Raw genomic sequence first — 22,429 nt, 5'->3', positions numbered from 1 at the left:
CTGGTCTCTTCGTGTGAGTTTTGTATTTGTTTATTTTAATGTTACTTAACCCGTGTTGTGCCAAGAAGGTGAGAGCTTTACCCGCATCATCTCATTCAACCCTTGCAATGACTCTGTAAGGTAAGGGTTATTGATAATCCCCTTTTAGAGCAAAGGACAGAAAGGCATGTGGAATTTCAGTGACTACCCTTGCTTGCGTTGTTAGCCAGTGGTGGTGTAGGACTACATTTATAAGCAACTTGACAAAATAGGGGGCACACTGCGATTGATCTTTTCCCGCCCATGGTGCCTGCCATGATGCTGACCTTCAGGCCATTTACTACTTGCTGATTTGGAATAAAATCCAATAGAACAGATGTATTTAGACAGACCCATAGCACATTGTTCGCTCTCCTCTTCCAATTAGGGGCAAGGCTCAGGCTTGGAATGGGGTCTCTGGGTGAGTGTGTGAGCCTATGGCTGCAAGTTCTTGAATGGAGCAAAAAAAGAACAAGAACTGGGTCCAAAGGATGGATGGAGGTCAGGAAAGCAAGGCCATGGGTAGCCAAGGCTAAGACATCCCCTGAAACAAGAGTATACATCAGGAAAGAGCCTGCTGTGGCCTCCCGGTGGCCTAGCCTCTGGGAGGGGAAGCAACTGGTAAGGGTGCCCAGTATGGGCCCATGTGGCAAGAATCCTTAGAGGAAAGCTGCCATGACCCAAATATCCCTTTTCAGTTGTCAGACCCAGACTCGGACCCAGTGTGCTAGGAAGACCTTGCCTCAAAATAATTCGAAATAAATTACTTTATAGTTCCTTCAAGTGAAACCTCTCTTTGTGTATCTTCAAGATGTTCGGAAATTGATTTTTGTGGTATTTAAAGATATTTTTTCCAAGATCAAAGTTAAGCACACAGATGTAAAATTTTCAGGGTCATCTGTCTCCTCTCCCTTGTTTTAGATCAGAGAGACACAAAGGTTGTTTTGTTTGTTTGTTTGTTTGTTTTTACCAGTGTTCTCAATCTGCGGCCCTCATTAATTCAACACTGTATGCACAGGGCTGAATGGGATAGACAGGGCATCCCAAGGAGGTGGGTGTCATTCTCTGTTCTTCAGGAATGGAAAATCTGGGAGAGGAGATTATAGTATGAAGGTACTTTTTAATCCTCCAAAATAAATGGGTACTAGCAGCCCTGTAATGACTTCAGTTAAATTTTTTTTTTTAAGCATCTGGGAATCCAAAGTTATTAAGCTCCAAAGACTTGAACCTTTATGGCTCATTTGAATAGTCAATTGCTGAGCCTTCTCGTCATCTCCATCCCAGGCTATATTGCTTGTCTCTATTCCCATTTCCTAGCTGAATTCCATTTTGACATAAAAAAATATGAGCACCTCTCTGATGAGTGTGGTCAACGATTACTTTTCCTGTCTAATAAAGGAATTATTTCCCCTTAACCTTCTTTTGTTCCTGACATTCCTACAGAATGCTTTGATATTTATTGTGTCTTTTGTAGGTTGCATCTGAGTTCTTGAATTGGCCTTTCTGCTTTCGTTCATACAAGTATGTACCAGGTCTTGGTGTACCTCCTTAGTCATTTGCCCTTGGTTACTTTTTATTCATCCCACTTGAGATTTGGTTTCCAGAGTAATTCTTTGTTTCATTGATGAGGATTCCTCTCTAAATTCTTTCTTTATTTCTTTTGGTTCTGCTTTGTTTCTTTTATGCCTCTGTTCCTGCATTGAAATGGTTCATTTTTCATTATTGTCATTTCATTTAGGCATGTCTAGCTCTCCTGGCCCACTTTGTTCCTTATGTTCTCTTGTGCTGGCCTGTGAGTTATATGAAATGTACTTAAAATGTTTTTCCCTTTGGCGTATATTTCGCTATTCCTGGCTTGGAAATTCTGAATTTTTATCAGCTTATAGATGTTTTTACTTCCTCAAATACCCTAGCTAACTCTTAGCCCCCAGATCAGTTGTACTGGTTTATTGATCAGGTAGTGTTAACTGGGAGGGAAGGTAGATGTTAGTATATGTACATTTCTTATATCTGGGTACAAGCTACATCTTTCTTCATGATGTCTGAGATCTTTTCCCCCAAATTCTCACTTGATATTTTGTTGCTCTCAAGATGTTTGGCTCAATGAATTCTTGAGGGAGTGGAAATTTTTGCAATGATAAGACCTGCCCAACCCAGGGGAAAGGGCCACACTATGCAATCTCTTAAGTTACTCTAGGAGTTATCCATCAAAGGCAAACCAAACTGGTGTCATGGTGATTCAAAGAGGCGGTCCCGGGTTTCTGCAGGTACACTGAGTGGTGATTTGTTATTTCTGAGACCTAACAAACTCCTAGCACTTAACAGAGGAAAGATTTGAGCCCCATTATATTATGATTCCCGCTGGCTAGAGCTGGAACACTATCAGCAGCCATGCTGCCGAATAAACCCTACCGTTCCTGAAAACGGGAAGTCCTCACCAGCGGAAACTGAGAAACACAAGGGATTTTTTTTTATAACATTGAATTTTATGAATGTATTCAAATACAGCTATTTTAAACACATATGACTCAGGCATCAGTTTATCAAGAAAGTAGATAAAACATTGTCAAATGGACAGGACCTTGGTACATGGCAAGTATCTTCTCTATAGGATTTTCCTATCTACACGCGTGTCCCAGCCAACTTTGTTTCAATCTAGATTAGCCACTCTTCCCGAAGGGGACTCTTTCCCTTCGTGGTCCAGTAAACCACATCACTTTCTATTCCTAGAATAGCATTATATATTGTAACCGCCTATAGAAAGAACACAGTGAGCTAGAACTAGCTCTGTTTTCTTTTTCAGAAGATAATCATAAAGCCTTTAAGCTTAGACCGTATTTAATATCAGTTTAAGGCTTGTCTCTGAGATTGACATTTATAGGAGTTAAATCTGAACCCTGTGTCTCCAGACCCCAAATTGTATTTTGACACATTAAAAATCACCTTTCCATCCAGCGCTATAAATTGCAGTGCTGGATTTGGTTTGGTGATATGTATTATCTGTGCTCTCCGTTGACTGCTTTTGTCAGCTCCCTTGAGGAAGGGGAAGGGGAGTGCTCGAAGTCCATATCCTGGACTCCCAACGGTGATGTCATGCGAGGCAACACTTGATGAATTTCATTCCTAAATTAAGAAAATAGAACTTGGACACATACATTAAGGTCGTGATTAACTGGAATTCCTAGGGAAATAAGTTGTAATAGAAAGAAATTTTCTGGTCACTTAGGACTAACTAGTCTCTTCCCGTACGCACTCCCACCCCACCCCCCATTTTTTAAAATCTCAGTTGTTACAAAGCTGTCTAAAATGTCTGCGTGTGTTTTCCTTCAGGAAGATTTCATGTTTATTACAGGACCTTGCTTTGCCAAAGACCTCACAGGACTTTGGGGGAGTTTCCCCTCTACCTCATATACATGTTTTGTCATCTTGACTAACTGTGCTGCTTTATTGCACTCATTTCCTATGTCTTCAGTATTTATCTCTGTCAACCCCTTTAGACCGTGAGCTCTTTGGGGTCAGGACCATGTCTCTCTTGTTCAACATGGGACCTTCACCATGTAGCACAGTGCTTGGCACCCGGAAGTTGAGTCCGACTGAGTCCTCTGAGAAGCTGATGCCAGTAGGGCCCTACATGTATAAGGGGTTTCTGAGGGAAAACATTTGTGAAGGAAAAGGAGCAGGGAGCTCAAGGATGCCGGAAGGAACCTCACACTGTGGCGTAGGTCTGACCCTGTGGAGGAGGGAGCGAAAGAAGGAAGGTAGAGTAGGAAGAATCTTTGACTGCAGTACTGTTTTCAGAAAGTTTTGTCAAGGTCAATGGGGAGTCCTTGAGCCAAAATCCCTGTCAGCCGAGTCCCATGCTCACAGAACTTAGCATCTTTGTTATGCTCCGACATTGGCTGGGGCAGGCCCTGAGGATGGTGGCCCAGATACAACATGGCGGTGACTTCAGAGCGCAGCAGCTGGGACCATCAGCAGCAGCTGGGACCATCCGTCGGTTAGTTACATGCAGCACAGTAGGAGGTCTGAGATGCGCATGCTCACCACAGAAGGATCTCGACAAATGCTGGTTGGAGGGAGAGTCTGAGTACAGTGGGAGTTGCAGAAGAGGAGGGAGATTGGACTTAATATTTGCTAGTATTGGCAGAAGATATAAAATCAGGGAATGCCTCATCATTTCCTTTGTCTCTCCTTAGATGATACCTTATGAAAGAAGCCTTTCCTGACGATCCTATTAAATAGAATTGTTGCTGCCACCACCATCTACCCTACCTCCCTGACTTTGGTTTTTAAACATAAAAAAAACCAATTTTATTGAGGTACAATTAACATACAATAAAGTACATATTTTAAGGGTATAATTTGATAATTTTGACACGTGTATAGTCAGGAGACAGTCACTGCAACCAAAATTATGAATCTATCCATCGCTCTGCCAAACTTCCTGACTGTGGCCCCGTCCCTGCCCTGTGTCCCCTCCCCAACAACCACTGAACTGCTTTCTGTCACTACAGGTTAATTCTCATTTGGGAGACTTTTGTATAAATGGAACCGTAGAGTATGTAGGGTTTTTTGATGTGGCTTCTATGGCTTCGCATAATGTTTTTGGGGCCCGTTGCCGTGGTAGCATGGATCGATAGTTTATTCCTTTGTATGGCTGAGTCATAATCCACTGTATGTATATACCACAGTTTGTTTTGCTGTCCTTCCTTAGTTCTATTTTCTCTGTAGTACTCATCACTACTTGACTGTGTGTGTCAGTATATACACAAACTATACATATACACAACGTATATACAAACTATGTATGCGTGTCTGTATATATCTGTTATATCCAGGATGCTTGGCACGTGGTAGATGCCGAATAAAATATTTGTTGAATGACTCTCATCTACGCCCCTGGCTTGAATTTTCATTCATATGCTGTGAAGACCTCCACCGGTGCAGAAATGCCTTGCGTCCCCAGGGGAGAGCTGAGAATGACAAAGGTTTCAGTCATTTGGAAACTTGGCAGATGATCTTTATTAACTGAGATATAGAACACAAGAGATGGAACTCTGTGTGTGTGTGTGTGTGTGATACATAGAGATCAGTTTGGAGTAGGCTGAATTTGAGAGGCCCATGGAGGGGTTGCAGATAGGAAGTTTTCGAGCTTAGAAGAGAGGTTAGGCCTGGGTTAGGGAGTTCAGCAGTCCCATAGATGAGATGAGATCATGGGTGGGGGGAGATGTAGAACGCAGGGATGGTCAATAACGTTAAAGTGACAGGAAGAAGAGGAGGAAGAATGGAAAATCAGAGAAGAGTAGCCATAGCTGTAGGGGTGTGTGTGTGGGGGGGGGGCAGGGGTAGGTTCACTATAACAAGGGAGGAGGAGAGCCTTTTAAGAAGAGACTGGTTGACTGGGAGGATTGCTGCCAAAGGTCACATTGGATGAGGACTGAGAGGTTCTGATTCCCATTGGATGAGGACTGAGTAGAGGTTCTGATTCCCTAATTTTGGAATAAGTGAGGAGATTCTTAATTCGACAACTTTTTATGGAGTTGCAGAAATAAAAAGGTACCATGCATCATAAGCGAGGTGCAAGGAAGTGACTCAGGAGTTCAGAGGTCGACATTTGAATAGCATTAGAATGTTGTAGTTGTAAGGGATTTTGGTGAATGTCAGAATGTTGATGTTGTCCTCTGGGTATTTCCTCTGTGAATCTTACCCCAGACCTTTAGTTAACAACAACAGCAAAGCTTTGATAAGATATTGATGTTTTAATCATTTATCCCAAAAAGACACACTGGGGTGGCAGACATACATTTCATTAGGAAATCATAACTGGAATTTTGAAAATTGCCTCTTGGTTGTGCTCTCATTCATAAATTATAATCAAGAAAAATAAATTATAGGAGTGAAGATTAATCTTTTCACAGACAAATTAAATATCGGTGTTCAATGACGTCTACTTTGTGCTATAAATTGGTTTGTGCAGAATTTATGAGTCAAACCTAGGCAATTAATTCTAATGGTTATTCAAAAAGAATCAGTCATAAAGATAATTGGGAGAAAGCAGGGATTCGTTAAGATAAACACTAATTTTGAATAATCACGATTTTACTGTATTTAAAAGAAATGCATTGTCTTACCTTGTTCACTTCGTGTATGTGTGTGTGACATTCTGCTTACTGAAACGTGGAACACTTGTTTGTTTCAGGATCAGATCTGCAAGTATGTCTCCCCAAGGGTCCGACGTGCTGCTCCAGAAAGATGGAAGAAAAGTACCAACTGACCGCGCGCTTGAACATGGAACAGCTGCTTCAGTCTGCAAGTATGGAGCTCAAGTTCTTGATCATCCAGAACGCCGCAGTTTTCCAAGGTGAGTGCGGGGGATCGTTTTAGACGTGCACCCCTTCGTATCATTCTCTGGGCGCTGGGCTTTCAGATGCTAAGTCTAATTTATAAATGACCATGACAGCGTTAACACTTGACAGAGAAACCTCCCAGTGAGAGATTCTGTTTCAGGAAAAACACAGTTTTTAGAGACACGGCGTTTCACTCTTTGGAGAGGCAGGCATTGTCCAAAGTCATTGTCCAAGGACATTCTGTTTACCTGTGTGCGATGGCTGCAAATCCCTACAGAAAGGGTAAATGATATCTTCTCTCAACAAGCCCCGAAGAGAAGTTTAAAAAAAAAAAAACAACAACAAAAGAGGTTTCTTAAATACCAGTTTTCTCCTGGCGTGGGTTAGATGGCTGTGGAACACGCCTGAACTCCTTCTGACCACGGGGACCATTTCCAGAGAGATCGGGAGCTTGGCTCAAAGGCGCTATGTTTTCTCATTTGTGTGAGTGGACCACCTCTTCTTTCTTTGTGAGTCTCCGTCCTTACTACACCTGTGTGTGACTATAAAAGGACCTGTGGTGGCGTTGCCAGGATGGGTCAGAAATTCCATTTCTCCTCACTGACCAGTAGGACCAACCCAGCAGGATGGAGAGTACCTCCTTCAATTCAAAGACCCTGCTAGGAATGATGGTGACGTGCTCTCTGTGTATTTGTTCCTTTAGTCTTCGCAATAACCCTAGGAAGTAGGGCTTATTATCAGCATCCCCATGTAAGGGATGAAAAGCCAAGGCACAGAATGCTTAAGTAATTTGCCTGAGGCCACACAACTAATTAATGGGGGAAAGCAGGATTTGAATCTAGGCGGCCTTGCTCTTAGAGCCTATATTTTTAACTACCTCGGTATGCTGCCTCCTGGGAGGGGAAATTAATTACAGATATTGGGGCTTGCTTCTGCCTTCCCTGAAGCACAGGACACCAGCTCCCTTTTTCTTGCTCTACAGAGAATTGGAGTTTAGATAGAAAAAATCTCTTCTGATGACCTGACGTTCCAAATTTGTAGGTTTCTGGCACCTTGTTAAGGATTAACCTCTTTGAATTATAAGGTAGGTTGATTATAGCTTATTTTGTGTATTGCAAGGAAAATCTTAGAATTAGCTAAGAAAATTATTCCAATTAGCTAATAAGGCCTACATTCATGATAGTTCCCTGGGTCAAAGCCTCAGGGAATGTTGGGTTGATTATATGAAGTACAGTATAGAAGCGTGAGGTATTTGTTCACTTACGTATGCGGTCAGACTCTTGTGAAGAGTTTGTGGAGACTAACAGTTTGGCGATCAAATGAATAATTTAGGCTGGTTTTAAAAATACATGTGCCATTCATGTACTTCTTAGATTGGTTTTGGAGCTGAGCTGCTGACTGAAAGTGGGGTGGTAAGAAGTGATGGGACATGAGAATTTTGTCGAAGCCAAGAGCTGAATCTGACTCTTGGGGGGTGTTCAGGGGCTTTTCAAAATGGAGTGTTTGGGAGTGGTTTCATTCGCAGAATAACCAGGCCCACTGGTGTTACCTGACAGCTGTGGGCCTGCTGGAGGTGGGTGGGAGACTGAGCACGCTGGTAGTCCACTATGTGGAGTAGCGGTAATACCTGCCATCTGAGGGCCTTGGGTGTCAGCCCTTCTGTCTCTACCCAGTCCTCCATCTTTTTTTCCAGTCTTCCATTTTGCATATTGTGTTTTCTAGGCCTGGAGCAGCACAAGATGAGGAGAGAAAGGAAGTTCTGACCAGATTTTGATTGGCGTAGCGTGGAGGTTGGACACTAGTCATGTGAACAGAGGCTGGAAAGGGGGGAGGGTAGCACCTACTACTTGTATCTTTTCTCTCTTTGTCTCACACACACGCATGTACACACACAAATATGTATTATTTCTCCAGTTGTGAACATAGGAGGACAAGTCTGGCAAAGGAACATGGAGACAACTCAGTGATGTCTGAACTCGCGGCTGGGGCCTTCCACCTCATCACCATATGGACTCAATTCTTTCTCTTGTTTCATTCCCTTATTCTTTCCCTGCTTCCCATTTAGAGCAAATAAACCCCATAAGAAAAAAGAAACCATGGTCTCAGACCTCAAGGCAATTATGCCATGTTTGTAGAAACATCGCCCCCCAATTCTTTCTGTAACGAACATTGGGAGGGACAAGATGAAAATCAGGGACTGAGGCAAGCTGATGTATTATTGATTGCTAAGAAAAAGAGAGGAGCCACTTTTGTCCCCCTTATAATTACTTACTATTCTGATGAGCTGAAATTGGGAGGGCACAGTTGTTTCTTCCATAAAATACACTCCCTCCCCAAGATTCCGGTAGACCAAATCCTTGCTCCAATAATTCAGTTCTATGAAATTTGATGCAAGCTATTTCCCCCACCACATGAAGTTGAAGAAAGCTCATCTTGATATTGGCCTAGATCCACAATCTCTTTAGGATTCCCTCACTCGTCCACACTGGGGGTATTTAAGCAGCGAATGCTTTCTGCAAATATGTGCACAGTTCCACGAGCAATCCTTACTGCCTCAATTTGGATTTTATGTCTTCGTTTGCAAGAAGCCTTTGCCCTCATAAATGAGCCTGGGGCCCTTCGCTACAGCGGTTGGAGTGCTCTCTTGCTAATGTTGTTTTGATAATGATTGAAGCATTAAAAAAAAGTTGTTCTTTATTTTCAATCTTTGCATTGCCTCGTTTCCTAAATTTAATTTACTCGGATGTGCTTAGTAAAATGGGGCAGCACAATCGTTTTTTGTTTCTGCTTAATTAATTCTTTTTGAAAAACTCCACTAAAAGATTTTTGTCTCTTTTTCTTCTCCCCTACCTCATAATAATTACTATGATAATACTACTAATGGCAATTTATTAAATGCCTGCTATATGATGCTTACTTTTACATAATTCTCTCATTGGATTTTCCCAGCAGCTCTCTGAGGTTCCTACTGTAATTATCTCCATTTTACAGATGAAGAAACTCACTGATGCCTTGGCTTCTTTCGGGTCATCATCTGACATGGTCTTCCTAATTAATGTTTTATCCTCTCTCCGCCACCTCTGCACGTTCAATCCTAGAGCTCTTTTTTCCTTGCAGGATGGCATTCTAACTGTCAAACGTGTCCCATCAGGGAGTATTTGGGGCGATAGGCCTAGGAATTTTTTCTGTATTTTGGATGATTCCAGTCTTCCCCAGTGTACCCCTGACTTTGAGGGAGAACACGCTTCAGCTTTTCTGGAAGTTGCCTAACCCGCAAGAAGCCAGTTCAGCTTCTTCAGAGGGGAGAACCAGAGTGGTTAAGCAGAAGACATCCCTGTGCTCCTGGAATGCTATGGAGCTCCTGCTGAGGTCACTGAGAAATTCTCAGGCCCTCGTTCAGTACCCACTACTGTCCCACATTTACGTGTGGTCTTTTTACAGGCTGGATTTTCTAGTTTTCTAGCAGGCGGTAGGTTAAGGAGTTAGGTGGAAGGATTATGGAAGAATGCCAGAGGGAGGTATCTATGAACAGCAAGAAGTTATGAGTGCCAGGAAGGGTGGAAAACATGAAAGTAGACTTGGGGGCTCACTGAGTGGGGCAGTCCGGAAGACATTCAGTAGAGGGGTATAACCTACGTGTCTCAGTAGCCCCTGTATTATAGGAGGGGCAATAGCCCATGTCTGTAGTGACGGCTGTGAATCAATAAAGAAAGATCAAGTTACTTGCACCATTTTTCTTTTCCTTCACATTTTCATTTGAAGGAGCTAAAATATATTTGGGGGAGTATGTATCTGAAAGGCAATGGAAGAAACACTGGGCTTGGAGTCAGAACATCTCAGTTCTAATTCTAGTTCTGTCTTGGTAAGCTTTATGACTACAGGGGCTTACTTAGACTCCATTAGCCTCAGTTTTGTGATCTGCAAAATGGGGGTGATAGTTACAGTCCTGCTTACCTCCTAGGGGAGAGGTAGTTATATGAATGTGTCTTGAAAACTGTAAAGCCCTGTGTCCCAGCGTGATTATCTCTAAAGCTATTACCTCGAAAGCACCGGGGGTGCCAGATAAATGGCACATTTCCATTACAGACATGAGCCCCGGTAAAGCTGGAGGCCATGATGCAATTCACCCACGTTTGCCCCCTACAGAGGATATCCCGTGCACAGGTGTGAGAGCACTTAGGTAAAGTAGCCTTTGGAAAAGGGGTGTGTTTTGTACCTTCGTAGATGTGAAACTGCTGTGCTGTTCAAAATGTCAATACCGCCAGGAGCTAGCCTTTCTTCCCCAGCCTCCCTAAGCTTCTCTTCTGGCCCCTATCTGATATATTTTACACACAAGCAAGCAGCTAGAGTGGAAGGGGTTTGTCACATTCAGGCCACATGTAGTTTTTTCAGGCCATATTTTAATTGCATTGTCTGGCCTGTGGAATCATGGCGGTGCTGGATGGTTTTCTCCTACCTGTTTTCTATGGCAGAGATGACACATTTCCACATGGGGGGGTGCTGTGGTGAGAGGGGGACAGTGTTTATGTGCTGCTGTTTCTTCACTCCCTTGTTTCCCATTTCCATCTGTTCTTGGCAGTTCTTATACTTTTTTTTTTTCTGTCAGATTCCTGTCTCTCCCACTCCCCCTAAATAAAATTGACCTTGGGTAGAACACCCTTTTCCATCAGCTCAGAGCAATTTCTCCAGTCATTTCTGCTTGAAATAACTGTTCAGGCAAAGCTTTTTTTCCTTTGCAGTTAATATGTGACTAAATAATTGCTCGAATGTTGATAAACATGTTTTTGAGATTCAATCATTTGTTCATTTAGTTTTTATAATGTTGCGGGGGGTTTTTAAGTTAGCACTGAGCAATTTTTCTCCATTTCACAGTTGTTCCCCTTGACTAGTCTGACAGCTCTCCTGTGCATGCTCCAGGTGTGTGCAGGCCGAGCCCCAGCGAGTCCCTGACTCTGACCACTGGCCATCCTGTCACAACCCTTGCTTCCTTGAAAATAATGTAGGGGAGAGAATAATTACGTTGATGTCTAATCAGAACTTAATTCATTTGCCAGAGCAAAATGTAATAACATTAAACTGGATAGAAGAACTTTAGGAACGCAAACCATGACCATGAGTCAGGTTATATAGCCTCAAAAATGTAAATTATTAATCAAGCCACTCATCTGTACCGCAAAGCTCTAGTAATCCCATTATAAAAGGGTGAATTTCTCATCAGAGCTCAGAAGATGCTGGCTTTAATTAGTGTACTTTCATGGCGCTGACTCAAAGAGATAGTTTGGTTACAAAGTTTTAAAAAATGCGATTATTTAATTATTAGTGCTATGGGACAAACAATTGGAAACTGGGTGTTTAAAGTCATTTTCATTTCATACTTAGAACTTTCGGATTCAAGTGGGTTTCAAAATTCTGTGGCTCTCGCAGAGCCAGAGGCTGGGGGAGTTATACACCTTTACTGTGCCCTCTTACTGATTTAGAAAAGTCAGTCATTAGGCTGAAAACTCTTTTTAATAAAAAGAGCTTAGAAAAATGACTCAGTGTGCGGGTGGAGACTGTTCTGCGGCCAACATGAGGTGAGGAGATTATACGGATTAACTCTTTACCGCAGCTCATGCCCCTCGATTCAACAGGGCTCTGGACACACTCCCCATGGCTGTCATGCTCCTGCCCACTTTCTCACTAGTGGGCCCAACAAAGCAAATTAAAGGACATTGTCCCTGTCCTCTAGAAGCTTCCAGGAAAAATACCACTTTTGCCTCCCGTGATTACTCCCCCCCTCCCCCCACCAACACTGGGATTTGTTTACTTTCTGAAAACATATGTTCCTCCTCCTCTTTCTGTCTCACTGAGTTACAGTACCTGATATCGGTATAATGAAGCATATGTTTGAGAGATTTGAATTCTCCTGTCAGTAGAGTGGAGGTAGAAATGATTTTCCTTTAAGCTGGAAGCAGTAATGTAGAAATTAAAAACACCTTTCCCTCTGTTGACTGTGAGAGGCCTCCAGGGGCTGAGCTGTGCCCCCATACCCCTCCTTCTTCCTCATCCTGATTTCCAGTCAGGCACCAGGTCTTGTTTCTCCCTTCACATTTCCTCGAATCCTCTCCCTCCACCCCATTCCCCTCTGCCCTCTCTGGGTCTCAGCGGTCTCACTGAGTGCATACTGATGCCCACTGACCTCGTCTCTGATTTGAGTTCCAGGCTCCGTCAGCTCACATGTAGACTACCAGCAAAGGTGGAACGAAGTGCCAGGCCTTTGGACTCTTCCTTTGGTTCCCTGTCCAGCTCCAGAGTGTGATGATTAAGAAGGCAGGCTCTGGGGTCATTTGGGCTGGGTTTGAGTGAGTCTGGGTGGGGATAGGTAGGACAAGTGGGGTGACTGTGGAGAGAAGGAAGTTGAGGGCTTGGGTGTAGAATCAAGGCTCCTCTCCCAACATGTGCTGAGTTGGTGGGAATCAAATGGAAAGTCTCCTCTTTGAAAGTGTTCTGTTGGCATCATCTCATTGAAACCTCATGGCAACCATCTGAGGTTGATACTATTATTAGCCTCATTTCACCTGGAGGAAGTGGGGCTTTCGAGAGACAAAGTGACTTGTCTAAGGTCAGCCAACAAATGGCAGAGGTGGCAATTGGGAACCTGGGAAGGCCAGCTCCAGAGCCTGGGCCCTTAACCACCATATATTATATATTGCCTCTGTGTATTTTGTTTCATGGTCATGGGCAACCTCCCCAATTCTAGCTTGCTTTCGTGCAAGGGAATTCTGTTGTATTTAATTAGAAAACATTTGCTGAGCAAGGACCTAGCATGTCTGGAGGCAGGCATTGTGGGGGATTCAAAGATAAAAAACACTTCCTGCTTACCTTCAACTTCTAGAAACCAAGACTTTTATACACGAATAACTCAGGTACAAGGCATCCTAAGAGAAATGTTGTGAGAAACATTTAGCACTCCCCAGTCTTCCATGGGGAGTAAGGGTAGATTTAGGTTTTGTGGGGCCCAAAGCTTATACAATCTGGGGGCCGTCTTTAAGAAAAAGAAGACAAAATAAAAGCTACAAAATGCCCCTGGCTCTTCCAGATGGAGGATCACAGGTGTGGGTCCCTGAAGCTTAGGTTTCAATAGCTTCCCACGAAACCCGCCTCTGTATGGGAGTGTGAGGTTGGAGAAGATTAATTCCGACTAGAGGGTAGAGGTTCTTGGAGGAGAATGCCTTTATGAATTCCCCAGCAGACATGGCTTTTGATCAAAGAGAAGGGCAGGTGAGGGAGTCAGGTAAATCAGTGCACATCTTTTTCTAAATTAAATTAAAATTTGAACATTAATAATTGCCTACCAGATACCAGTCTTGCTGGACTCCCTGGCTAACCTCGTAGCATCTCAGCCTTACCCTCTCGAAAGAGCAAGATGCCTAGGAGACATGTAGAGAGGGGTGTAGTGTGACAGACATGTGCTTGGGCTTCGGGGGGACTGGAGTCAAAGTCCCAGATCTGCTAAGTTCTCTCTTTGTGACCGCAGAGCAAGTCAATTCTCTCTGAACCATTAATTCAGCAGGGTTAATTCAGAAGAGGGCTGTGAAGAGCTCAACTCTGTATGGGTCTGTAGGAATCAAATGCAGAGCAGCCATTGTTTCTGTTATTCTCGGTTGTATGTTTGTCAGCATCATTGTAGATGAGGTAGAATATCTTTCTTTGCTCTGTGGCATTGACGGTGACATATCTGGCACATGTACTTTATTAAAAAATGCTTTTCTGTGCTTTCATGTAATTATGATTCATATAAAAAAGGTTCCAGTATATTGACTCCTAATCGTATCACTCAGAAAAAACTGCTTGTAACTTTGTATGTGTTTTCTTCTTTTCTCTTTCTGTGTGTGTATGCATGTACGTGTGTGTGTGTGTGTGTGTGTGTGTGTGTGTGTACTTAAGACTAGATCGTATGCACTCTCTAAATAGTCCCCTAGTGGTCTGAATGAGTTAACATAACCTCAAGATCTAACTAGCAATGGCAGACTCTGATTCCATTGGGTTGCATTAGGAGAGGAAGGAAAACAAAAATGGTAAAATGAACCAGGATATTTATGATGTTTCCTCTTTTGGTGGAAGTTCTTTAGCATTAGTACTGGACCTGATTAACTGAAATGTAATCATTGGACTAGACCAGGTTCCACGGTACTCCCTCTCCTGGGATCCTGTGTTTTCCTTTCTAACACTTACAAGTTCGTAGTGATCCATGTATGGATATTTTGTTAACACGAGTCTCCTTTACTGGAGAATGATCTCTCTGAGGGTAGGGCCTATGTGTAGTCTATCTCACTGCTATAGCCCCAGGTGAGATATTAGAAAATACTCACCCCAGGGGAGTGTGCACGTGCACATGTGCATCTACGCATATACAGAATTAAAAGAAGTAATATCAATAGAAACAGATTTCCAACTCTTCTGCATCCTTTGCAGCAAGTACCACTAGGACCAAATAGAAAAAAAAAATACAACCTGTTGCCTGCAGCACTTATTTTCAGGTTTTATTTATTTATTTATTTATTTATATTTTTTTAGGGAGACAGAGAGTAAGCCAGGCATGGTGGGGAGGGGCAGAGGGAGAAGGAGAAAGACTCTCAAGCAGGCTCCATTCCCAGCACGAAGCCTGATGTGTGGTTCGATCTCATGATCCTGAGATCATGACCTAAGCCGAAATCAGAAGTCGGATGCTTAACCGACTGAGCCACCCAGGCGCCCCTGTTTTTAGGTTTTAAACTCTACTCAGATAGAAGATCTTAAGAGTGTAGCTAATAGGTTGAAGCTTTCCCGTTTTGAGATGAAATGTCCTATGCCATACCTGAGCTTCAGCCTCTGCTTATGGCCTCCCCACTCCCCGGCTCGCTGGCTGTCTGTTCTTCCAGCCTGAACTAGGCTCTTCACAGAGCCCTGTGAAGAAGGCTCAGTGCCACGGATTTACACTTTGTGACCAAGAATCATGAGACTTGCGACGCCTGTCGACTTTTCCAAATATGCTCTAATGTGTCATTCCTGATTATAATGTCACTTAAAAGTAATAGAGCAAACTTTTGTTCAGGATATTCTTTTAAAAAATAAGTTTTGGGGTGCCTGGGTGGCTCAGGGGGTTAAAGCCTCTGCCTTCGGCTCAGGTCATGATCCCAGAGTCTTGGGATCGAGCCCCGCATCGGGCTCTCTGCTCAGCGGGGAGCCTGCTTCCTCCTCTCTCTCTGCCTGCCTCTCTGCCTACTTGTGATCTCTGTCTGTCAAATAAATAAATAAAATCTTAAAAAAAAATAAGTTTTGACTACACAAATAAGTACCACAGGAGTCTGCCCTCCCCAGTTTGTGGTTTTACTTTCCATGGGGTCAGTTGCTCAAGGTAAACCCTAGTCTAGGATCAGATGATTCTCCTTCTGACAGATTGGCAAAAGGACAGTAGTAGCCTAACACCATAGCACCATGCCTATGTCACCCACCTCACTTGATCTCGTCGCGTGGGCATCTTATCTCACATCGCCACAGGAAGAAGAAGGGTGAGTACAGGACCATCAAATGCTTTGAGAGAGAGCCCACATTCATATAAATTTTATTACAGTTTATAGTTGTTATTCTATTTTATTATTAGTTATTGTTGTTAATCTCTTACTGTGCCTAATTTATAAATGAAACCCTATCATATATATGTACATATAGGGAAATGTAGAGGGAAAAACATAATCTATCTAGGGTTCAGCCCTATCCATGTTTCAGGCACCCACAGAGCATCTTGGAATATATTCCCATGGATAAGGAGGGGAACTACTGTACATGTTTATTGGGAAAATGAAAAAACACAAACAAAAAAGTGGAAAATAAAATGACTTACATTTTAGCTCCCAGAGGATAAGTACTACTACCATTTTGGTATATAATCTTGCATACTTTGGTTCAGTGTTATACATATATAGGTGTATGTATATATTTTTAAAAAATGGATTATATAGCTTTCTCATGTGATATAGCCTTCTTTCCATGTCAATAATGTTTTTCTATAATACAATGTAGTATTGTACAAACATAGTATTTAGAGACCACATAGTACTTAGTCCCATGGCTGTCTCACATGTTATTAGTCCAACCTTCTTTAACTGCTAGAAATTTAGGGTACTTTCAGTAAACTGTAGGGAGATAAATAATGTTCATATAACTGAATATTTATGCACATCCTTAATTATTTACTCAGGATAATTTCCTGGAACTAGGATTGCTGGGTCAGAGGCAATATAGTTTTTAAGGTTTCTCACATTTATTTCCTCCTTTTGCCTGACCATTTGCCATTTTATGGTAATCCTACTTTGGGTGAAAAATAGTACTCTTTGGTTACTAGGGAGATTTGATGGTTGTATGTACTTTTGATTTTGTGAGTTTTGTTAATATTCTTTTGTCATTAAAAAATTAGCTATTCATTATTTCATATTGAGTTGCCTCTTTCTTATTGATTTGTAAGAGCTCTTTATATATTCAGGATGCTAACCCATTTTATGTGTTATTAATTGCATTTACTAATTTGTTTATTAGATTTTTCATTTTTTATGGGGGTTTAAAACACCTTCAGTCAATATATCAATGTCTTCCTTTGGTTTCCAATATATTCTTTGATTATTTATCGATTGGTAACAGCTTTGGCATGAATCAAAGATGTGCTCTATTTCCTGTTCTGACACTAGCTATGTGAAAATTGGTAAGTAATTTACTGTCTCAGTTTGTTTTTGTATGCGCAAGATAACACCTGACCTGCCAACCTGCCACAGCTTTTATGGATCAGAAGAGGTAAGGTATATGAAAGTGCCTTCAACATTTAAAGGATTATTTTTGTTGTTATTCAGCTATCCCCTGACACTGACTATTAATCTGGATAAGTTCATATTTACTGTACTGAAAACAGCATTGCCTTTCCTTCCCCTGGATCTGAGACCTTTCTGGCCACTTAGTAGGAAGTAGTTTGGGTCTAGAAGTACACTGGAGTCTGTGCTCTGGTAGTTGGAGAGGTGCTCAGAGGGTGGTGAAATGTTGCCTGCCATCAGTCTCTGCCTGGAGCACGGATTCTGGGCATCCATCCCACCTTCCCAGCTGGGGAAATGGGCTCTGGAACTACTCTTTGATGTAGTATGTGTGTTTACTTCCACATGCCCCCGCCCTTGAAGGATAGCTAACGAAACCCATTCAGTGAGGCCAAAGCGTCTGTTCCTGTCCAATAGAGTAGTAGGTGGGGGAAAACCCAAAAGCCTTCTGTTCACACTCCTATTCCTTGGGGACTAGAAAAACAGTACTCTTTCTAGCAATTAATATTTGAAACAGATACACTGGCCTATCAGATAAATCAGTGGTTTAGCACAGTTTTGTGGTACACATTCTGGTAAGAGTTGTTTATTGGGACAACTTTTTTTTTTTTTAAACCACGAGATGACCATAATTCCCCCTCTCTAAATGCCAGATTAAAAAAATCAGAGAGGCAAGAAAAATAATTAAAGTATCTCATGCATCAAAGTAATCATTAGTAGAAAAACAAAGTATGTTCTTTCTGGAAAGCTCTGCCAGATGGTTGAGATGGCTTATAGTAGGAGAAGATGCTTAAGTGATACATGTATTATTTCAAATATAACCTTGAGGAGTTTTATTTTTGTTTTGATGGGAGGGGAAGATAGTGTATACTTTCATAACCCAAGCCTTCTTGAAGGTCAGAGGACTCTGGAAAGTTGGTGAAGTTAGATACTTGAACTCATCTGAGTCATTTCCATGCAGGAGAAGTGAGGTTAGCTTACTGAATGTCTACTGTGTGTTAGGTTTGATTAATCTTGATAACAGTAATGATACTGTTAGGTATGACTATTGCAATTTCACAAGAAATGGAAACTGGAGTCAAGAGCTATTAAGCAATCCACCTTAGGCCACATAATCAGTAAGTGGCAGCATTAAGTTTCTAACTTCAAAGTCATTGAACCACACTATCTTCCTTGGCCTTAGAAGACAAAAATAAGCCTTAGCAACTCATAAAAATGACCATGATCAGGGCGCCTGGGTAGCTCAGTCGGTTAAGCATCCAACTCTTGATTTTAGCTTGGGTTGTGATCTCAGGGTTGTGAGATGGAGCCCCACGTTGAGTCCTGCGTTGAACTCCGTGCTGGGCGTGGAGCCTGCTTGGGATTCTCTCTCTCCCTCTCCCAGTGCCGACCCCCCCCACCTTAAAAAATGATCATGATCATAGTTTGAAAAATAGAAAGTGCTGTTGGAATCTGTACAGTAATGGGGAAATAAACAAAATACCCCAAGAATGGCCCCCCAATTTTATTTGGCAGAAGGCTGCAAATTCCACTGCTATGAAGCAGTTCTCTGTAGGGACATACTAGGGTGGGTTAACTGTATCCTGATGTTCTGTGGCAAGTGGCAACCTTTCCTATTGCCTCATACGGAATCACACACACACCCTTCAGAGTTCATTTTAGTACTTTTCAGCCTGACATGGAAAGGGGCTGCTACTCTGACAAACACGATCTGGCCAGATGTTATTATTTTGCACTACATTTAATTTCTTCCTGCCAAAGATTTAGACTTCTTTTCCCTGATAAAGATCAGGGGAAATTGTCTGGTATTTACAAAATCCCATCCAGGCGTATCTGTTACAATGTTCACTTAGCAAAGTTTATTAGATTATTAGGGCTTTAAACCCTTGGGCTCTTTCGTTATTGAAATTAAAAAAAGAAAAACCCAAACATCTTCAACAAATTTAAGTGGCATAATTAGACCCTGGACTTGTGTTACAGGCATTTTGGAATTATGAAAATGATTTAAATAGTATTTGCTTCCTGAGAAACTTGCTGAGTTTGACAGGGATGAAAGGAAAGTGGTTATGCTCCTTTGGTCTCCCGAGTTAATGGGGAAAGTGATATCTGGAACCGAAATAAATTTGCTATAGTAGTATAGCGAAATTATTCCCATAAGTAGTTAGCCATACCACACAGGGCCTCTCTTTCTTGGCCTAGTTAAAATGCGGGCACCACAATATTAGAGGAACATCTGGGTCTGTCACTTCCTTGCTGATGAAATCCATTTAGGGTAACACTGAACCAGACCCCTTAAACGTTAATTCTTGGCATATACCCATGCTCTACTAGGCATATGAAGATAGTAATAGACATATTCAGTATTTATAAGACATAGTAGGTTCTGGTTTGTATACACTACCATTTTCTTCAAGGGATTTCACTGTGCTTTGCCTGCAATGATTATATTTTCATGTATTTTCCAAGTTGGAAGTTGGTGGCCTGATTCTTACTTTTTCTAGTGTAGGAATGGAGGCAGGGGAGGGTTTGGGCCAGGGACCTGAAGGACTCAAGATTCGGAACCAGTAACTGGTCAGGAACTTGAGCTGTGTGGTGTACATAGGACATTGAGGCTGACTAGACTGCTTATTTGTTTTGGGGAGTGCGGTGGAGTAGCACTAATTCAAGCACCAAAATTTTGGAATATCAAACTTTGCTTAAGAGAGAGAGATGACTGGGGAGCTCGGCTAGGTCAGCTAAGAGAGCACATGACTCTTCATCTTGGGTCATGAATTCAAGCCCCACGTTGGGCATAAAGCTTACTTTAGAAAAAGAGAGAGCAGTGACTGTTTAAGAACACTGAAAGGAAGTGTTCATTATATATGTCAACTTGAGCGTTTTCTTCTATCATATATTTACTTGGCATCAGACTTGGCTTTTAACAAATTATGAAAGCCCAGTTCCTTAAAGACTATATTAGAAATGTCTCACAACTAAGCCGGACCATAGTTGGCCTTTTTCTTCTTATTTTGAAGCCCTTTATGGGAAAACCATAATAGCACAAACATACATGCAGGCCCTAAATGCTGAAATGGCAGAAGTGAACTCAAGGCAGGAGGTAAATATTTTGTAAAAATTAATGATCTAGACTGAACTCTCATTAACTCTGGCTCTGTTAACTTGAATATTGTGATAAGTTGACTTGGACTGAAGTTTACTTTCATACCATTTATGAAGAAAGAATCTGATCAACAAATTAATAGTGATATATATATAAGATTTGCAGGAAGCCATGTTTAACTTGCTTGAAAGACTTGAACAAGCCCATTAATTAGCTAATTATAACGAGCTTTGCTTATTAAAGCAAGCCTAATGGAACCTCTACTTGGAAACACTTTATTAGTGAGCTTGAATTACTCCAGGTATGGAAAAATAATAAAAGGTAGTGTCATGTTTAAGAGAATAGATTCCAGAATAAATTGACTTGAGCTTGAATCTTGTAATCAGAGGAGGTCCACTTAACCTATCTAAGCTTCAGTTTCCTCATCTCTAAAGCAGGGACAATAGGAGTGCCTGGGTGGTACAGTCCATTAAGACTCCGGCTCTTAATTTTGGCTCTGCTCATGATCCTCAGGGTCATGGGATCGAGCCCCGAGTTGGGCTCCATGCTCAGCACAGAGTCTGCTTGAGTTTCTCTCTCCTCCCTCTGCAGTCCCCAACACGTTCTCACTCTCTCTCTCAGATAAGTAAATCTTAAAAAAAAAAAATAAAACAGGGACAATAAATAATAGGGCCTACCTTACCATTCACAGTTATGAGAAAGAAATGATATGATCCATGTGCAACTTAACTTAGAATGCCTGGTACATAACACGTGTTCAATAAATGTGAGCCAGTGTTTGTTATTTTTGAAAAGTAGTTGTAAATCACATTTCACTAACTTATAGTATCTTTTCCTTCATCAATTCATATTAGTGAGGATGTTCCAGGAAAATATCCTATTTGTTGCGTTAGCTGTTCTGGAGTGGGAATGAGAGTTCATCTGGGGAAAGTAACTTAATAAATTGGCCTATGTAATCTATAGGCCACATATACACATGGAAAGGGGATAATTTTCAGGTTCAATGTCCTTTTAGTTTCCCAGGAGGGAAATTCTCTTTGAACAGGTTTTATGTTATAAGCTTAGTTATCATGAGTTCGTGTTGTGAAGTTATTTTGGAGCTTGAAAAATGCAAGATTTTAATATGTCTGAATATTTTACTATAACATTTCAAGTATTATTCCTTTTCTGTTATCCTGATGACACTTCACTACACAAATAATAGGTGTTAATTTTGGAAGAAAAATAAGTATATACTGGTAAATAAAACAGAATATAAGCCAAAGGAATATTGAAAAAGAAAGCCAGAGTTGGTGGCATCACAATTCCGGACTTCAAGCTCTATTACAAAGCTGTCATCATCAAGACAGCATGGTACTGGCACAAAAACAGACACATAGATCAATGGAACAGAATAGAGAGCCCAGAAATAGACCCTCAACTCTATGGTCAACTAATCTTCGACAAAGCAGGAAAGAATGTCCAATGGAAAAAAGACAGCCTCTTCAATAAATGGTGTTGGGAAAATTGGACAGCCACATGCAGAAAAATGAAATTGGATCATTTCCTTACACCACACACGAAAATAGACTCCAAATGGATGAAGGACCTCAATGTGAGAAAGGAATCCATCAACATCCTTGAGGAGAACACAGGCAGCAACCTCTTCGACCTCAGCCGCAGCAACATCTTCCTAGGAACATCGCCAAAGGCAAGGGAAGCAAGGGCAAAAATGAACTATTGGGATTTTATCAAGATCAAAAGCTTTTGCACAGCAAAGGAAACAGTTAACAAAACCAAAAGACAACTGACAGAATGGGAGAAGATATTTGCAAACGACATATCAGATAAAGGGCTAGTGTCCAGAATCTATAAAGAACTTAGCAAACTCAACACCCAAAGAACAAATAATCCCATCAAGAAATGGGCAGAAGACATGAACAGACATTTCTGCAAAGAAGACATCCAGATGGCCAACAGACACATGAAAAAGTGCTCCATATCACTCGGCATCAGGGAAATACAAATCAAAACCACAATGAGATACCACCTCACACCAGTCAGAATGGCTAAAATTAACAAGTCCGGAAATGACAGATGCTGGCGAGGATGCGGAGAGAGGGGAACCCTCCTACATTGTTGGTGGGAATGCAAGCTGGTGCAACCAC

At 41.8% G+C, this 22,429-nt stretch overlaps 1 protein-coding gene across 1 annotated transcript in view; it reads left to right on the top strand.

The window, feature by feature from the left end:
• Positions 1 to 22,429, top strand: part of GPC3 (glypican 3) — a 399,435-nt gene that overhangs the window by 24,487 nt on the left and 352,519 nt on the right. The window contains exon 2 of the mRNA XM_032843339.1: positions 6,218 to 6,379. Coding sequence (XP_032699230.1) covers positions 6,218 to 6,379 — 162 coding nt within the window. The remainder of the gene's footprint in view (positions 1 to 6,217; positions 6,380 to 22,429) is intronic.

The sequence above is a fragment of the Lontra canadensis genome, unplaced genomic scaffold, assembly GCF_010015895.1.
Source record: "Lontra canadensis isolate GAN:19392208 unplaced genomic scaffold, GSC_riverotter_1.0 scaffold138, whole genome shotgun sequence".
Lineage (NCBI taxonomy): Eukaryota > Metazoa > Chordata > Mammalia > Carnivora > Mustelidae > Lontra > Lontra canadensis.
The sequence above is the reverse complement of the archived record's forward strand: the minus strand, read 5'-3'. Positions and strand labels throughout refer to the sequence as shown.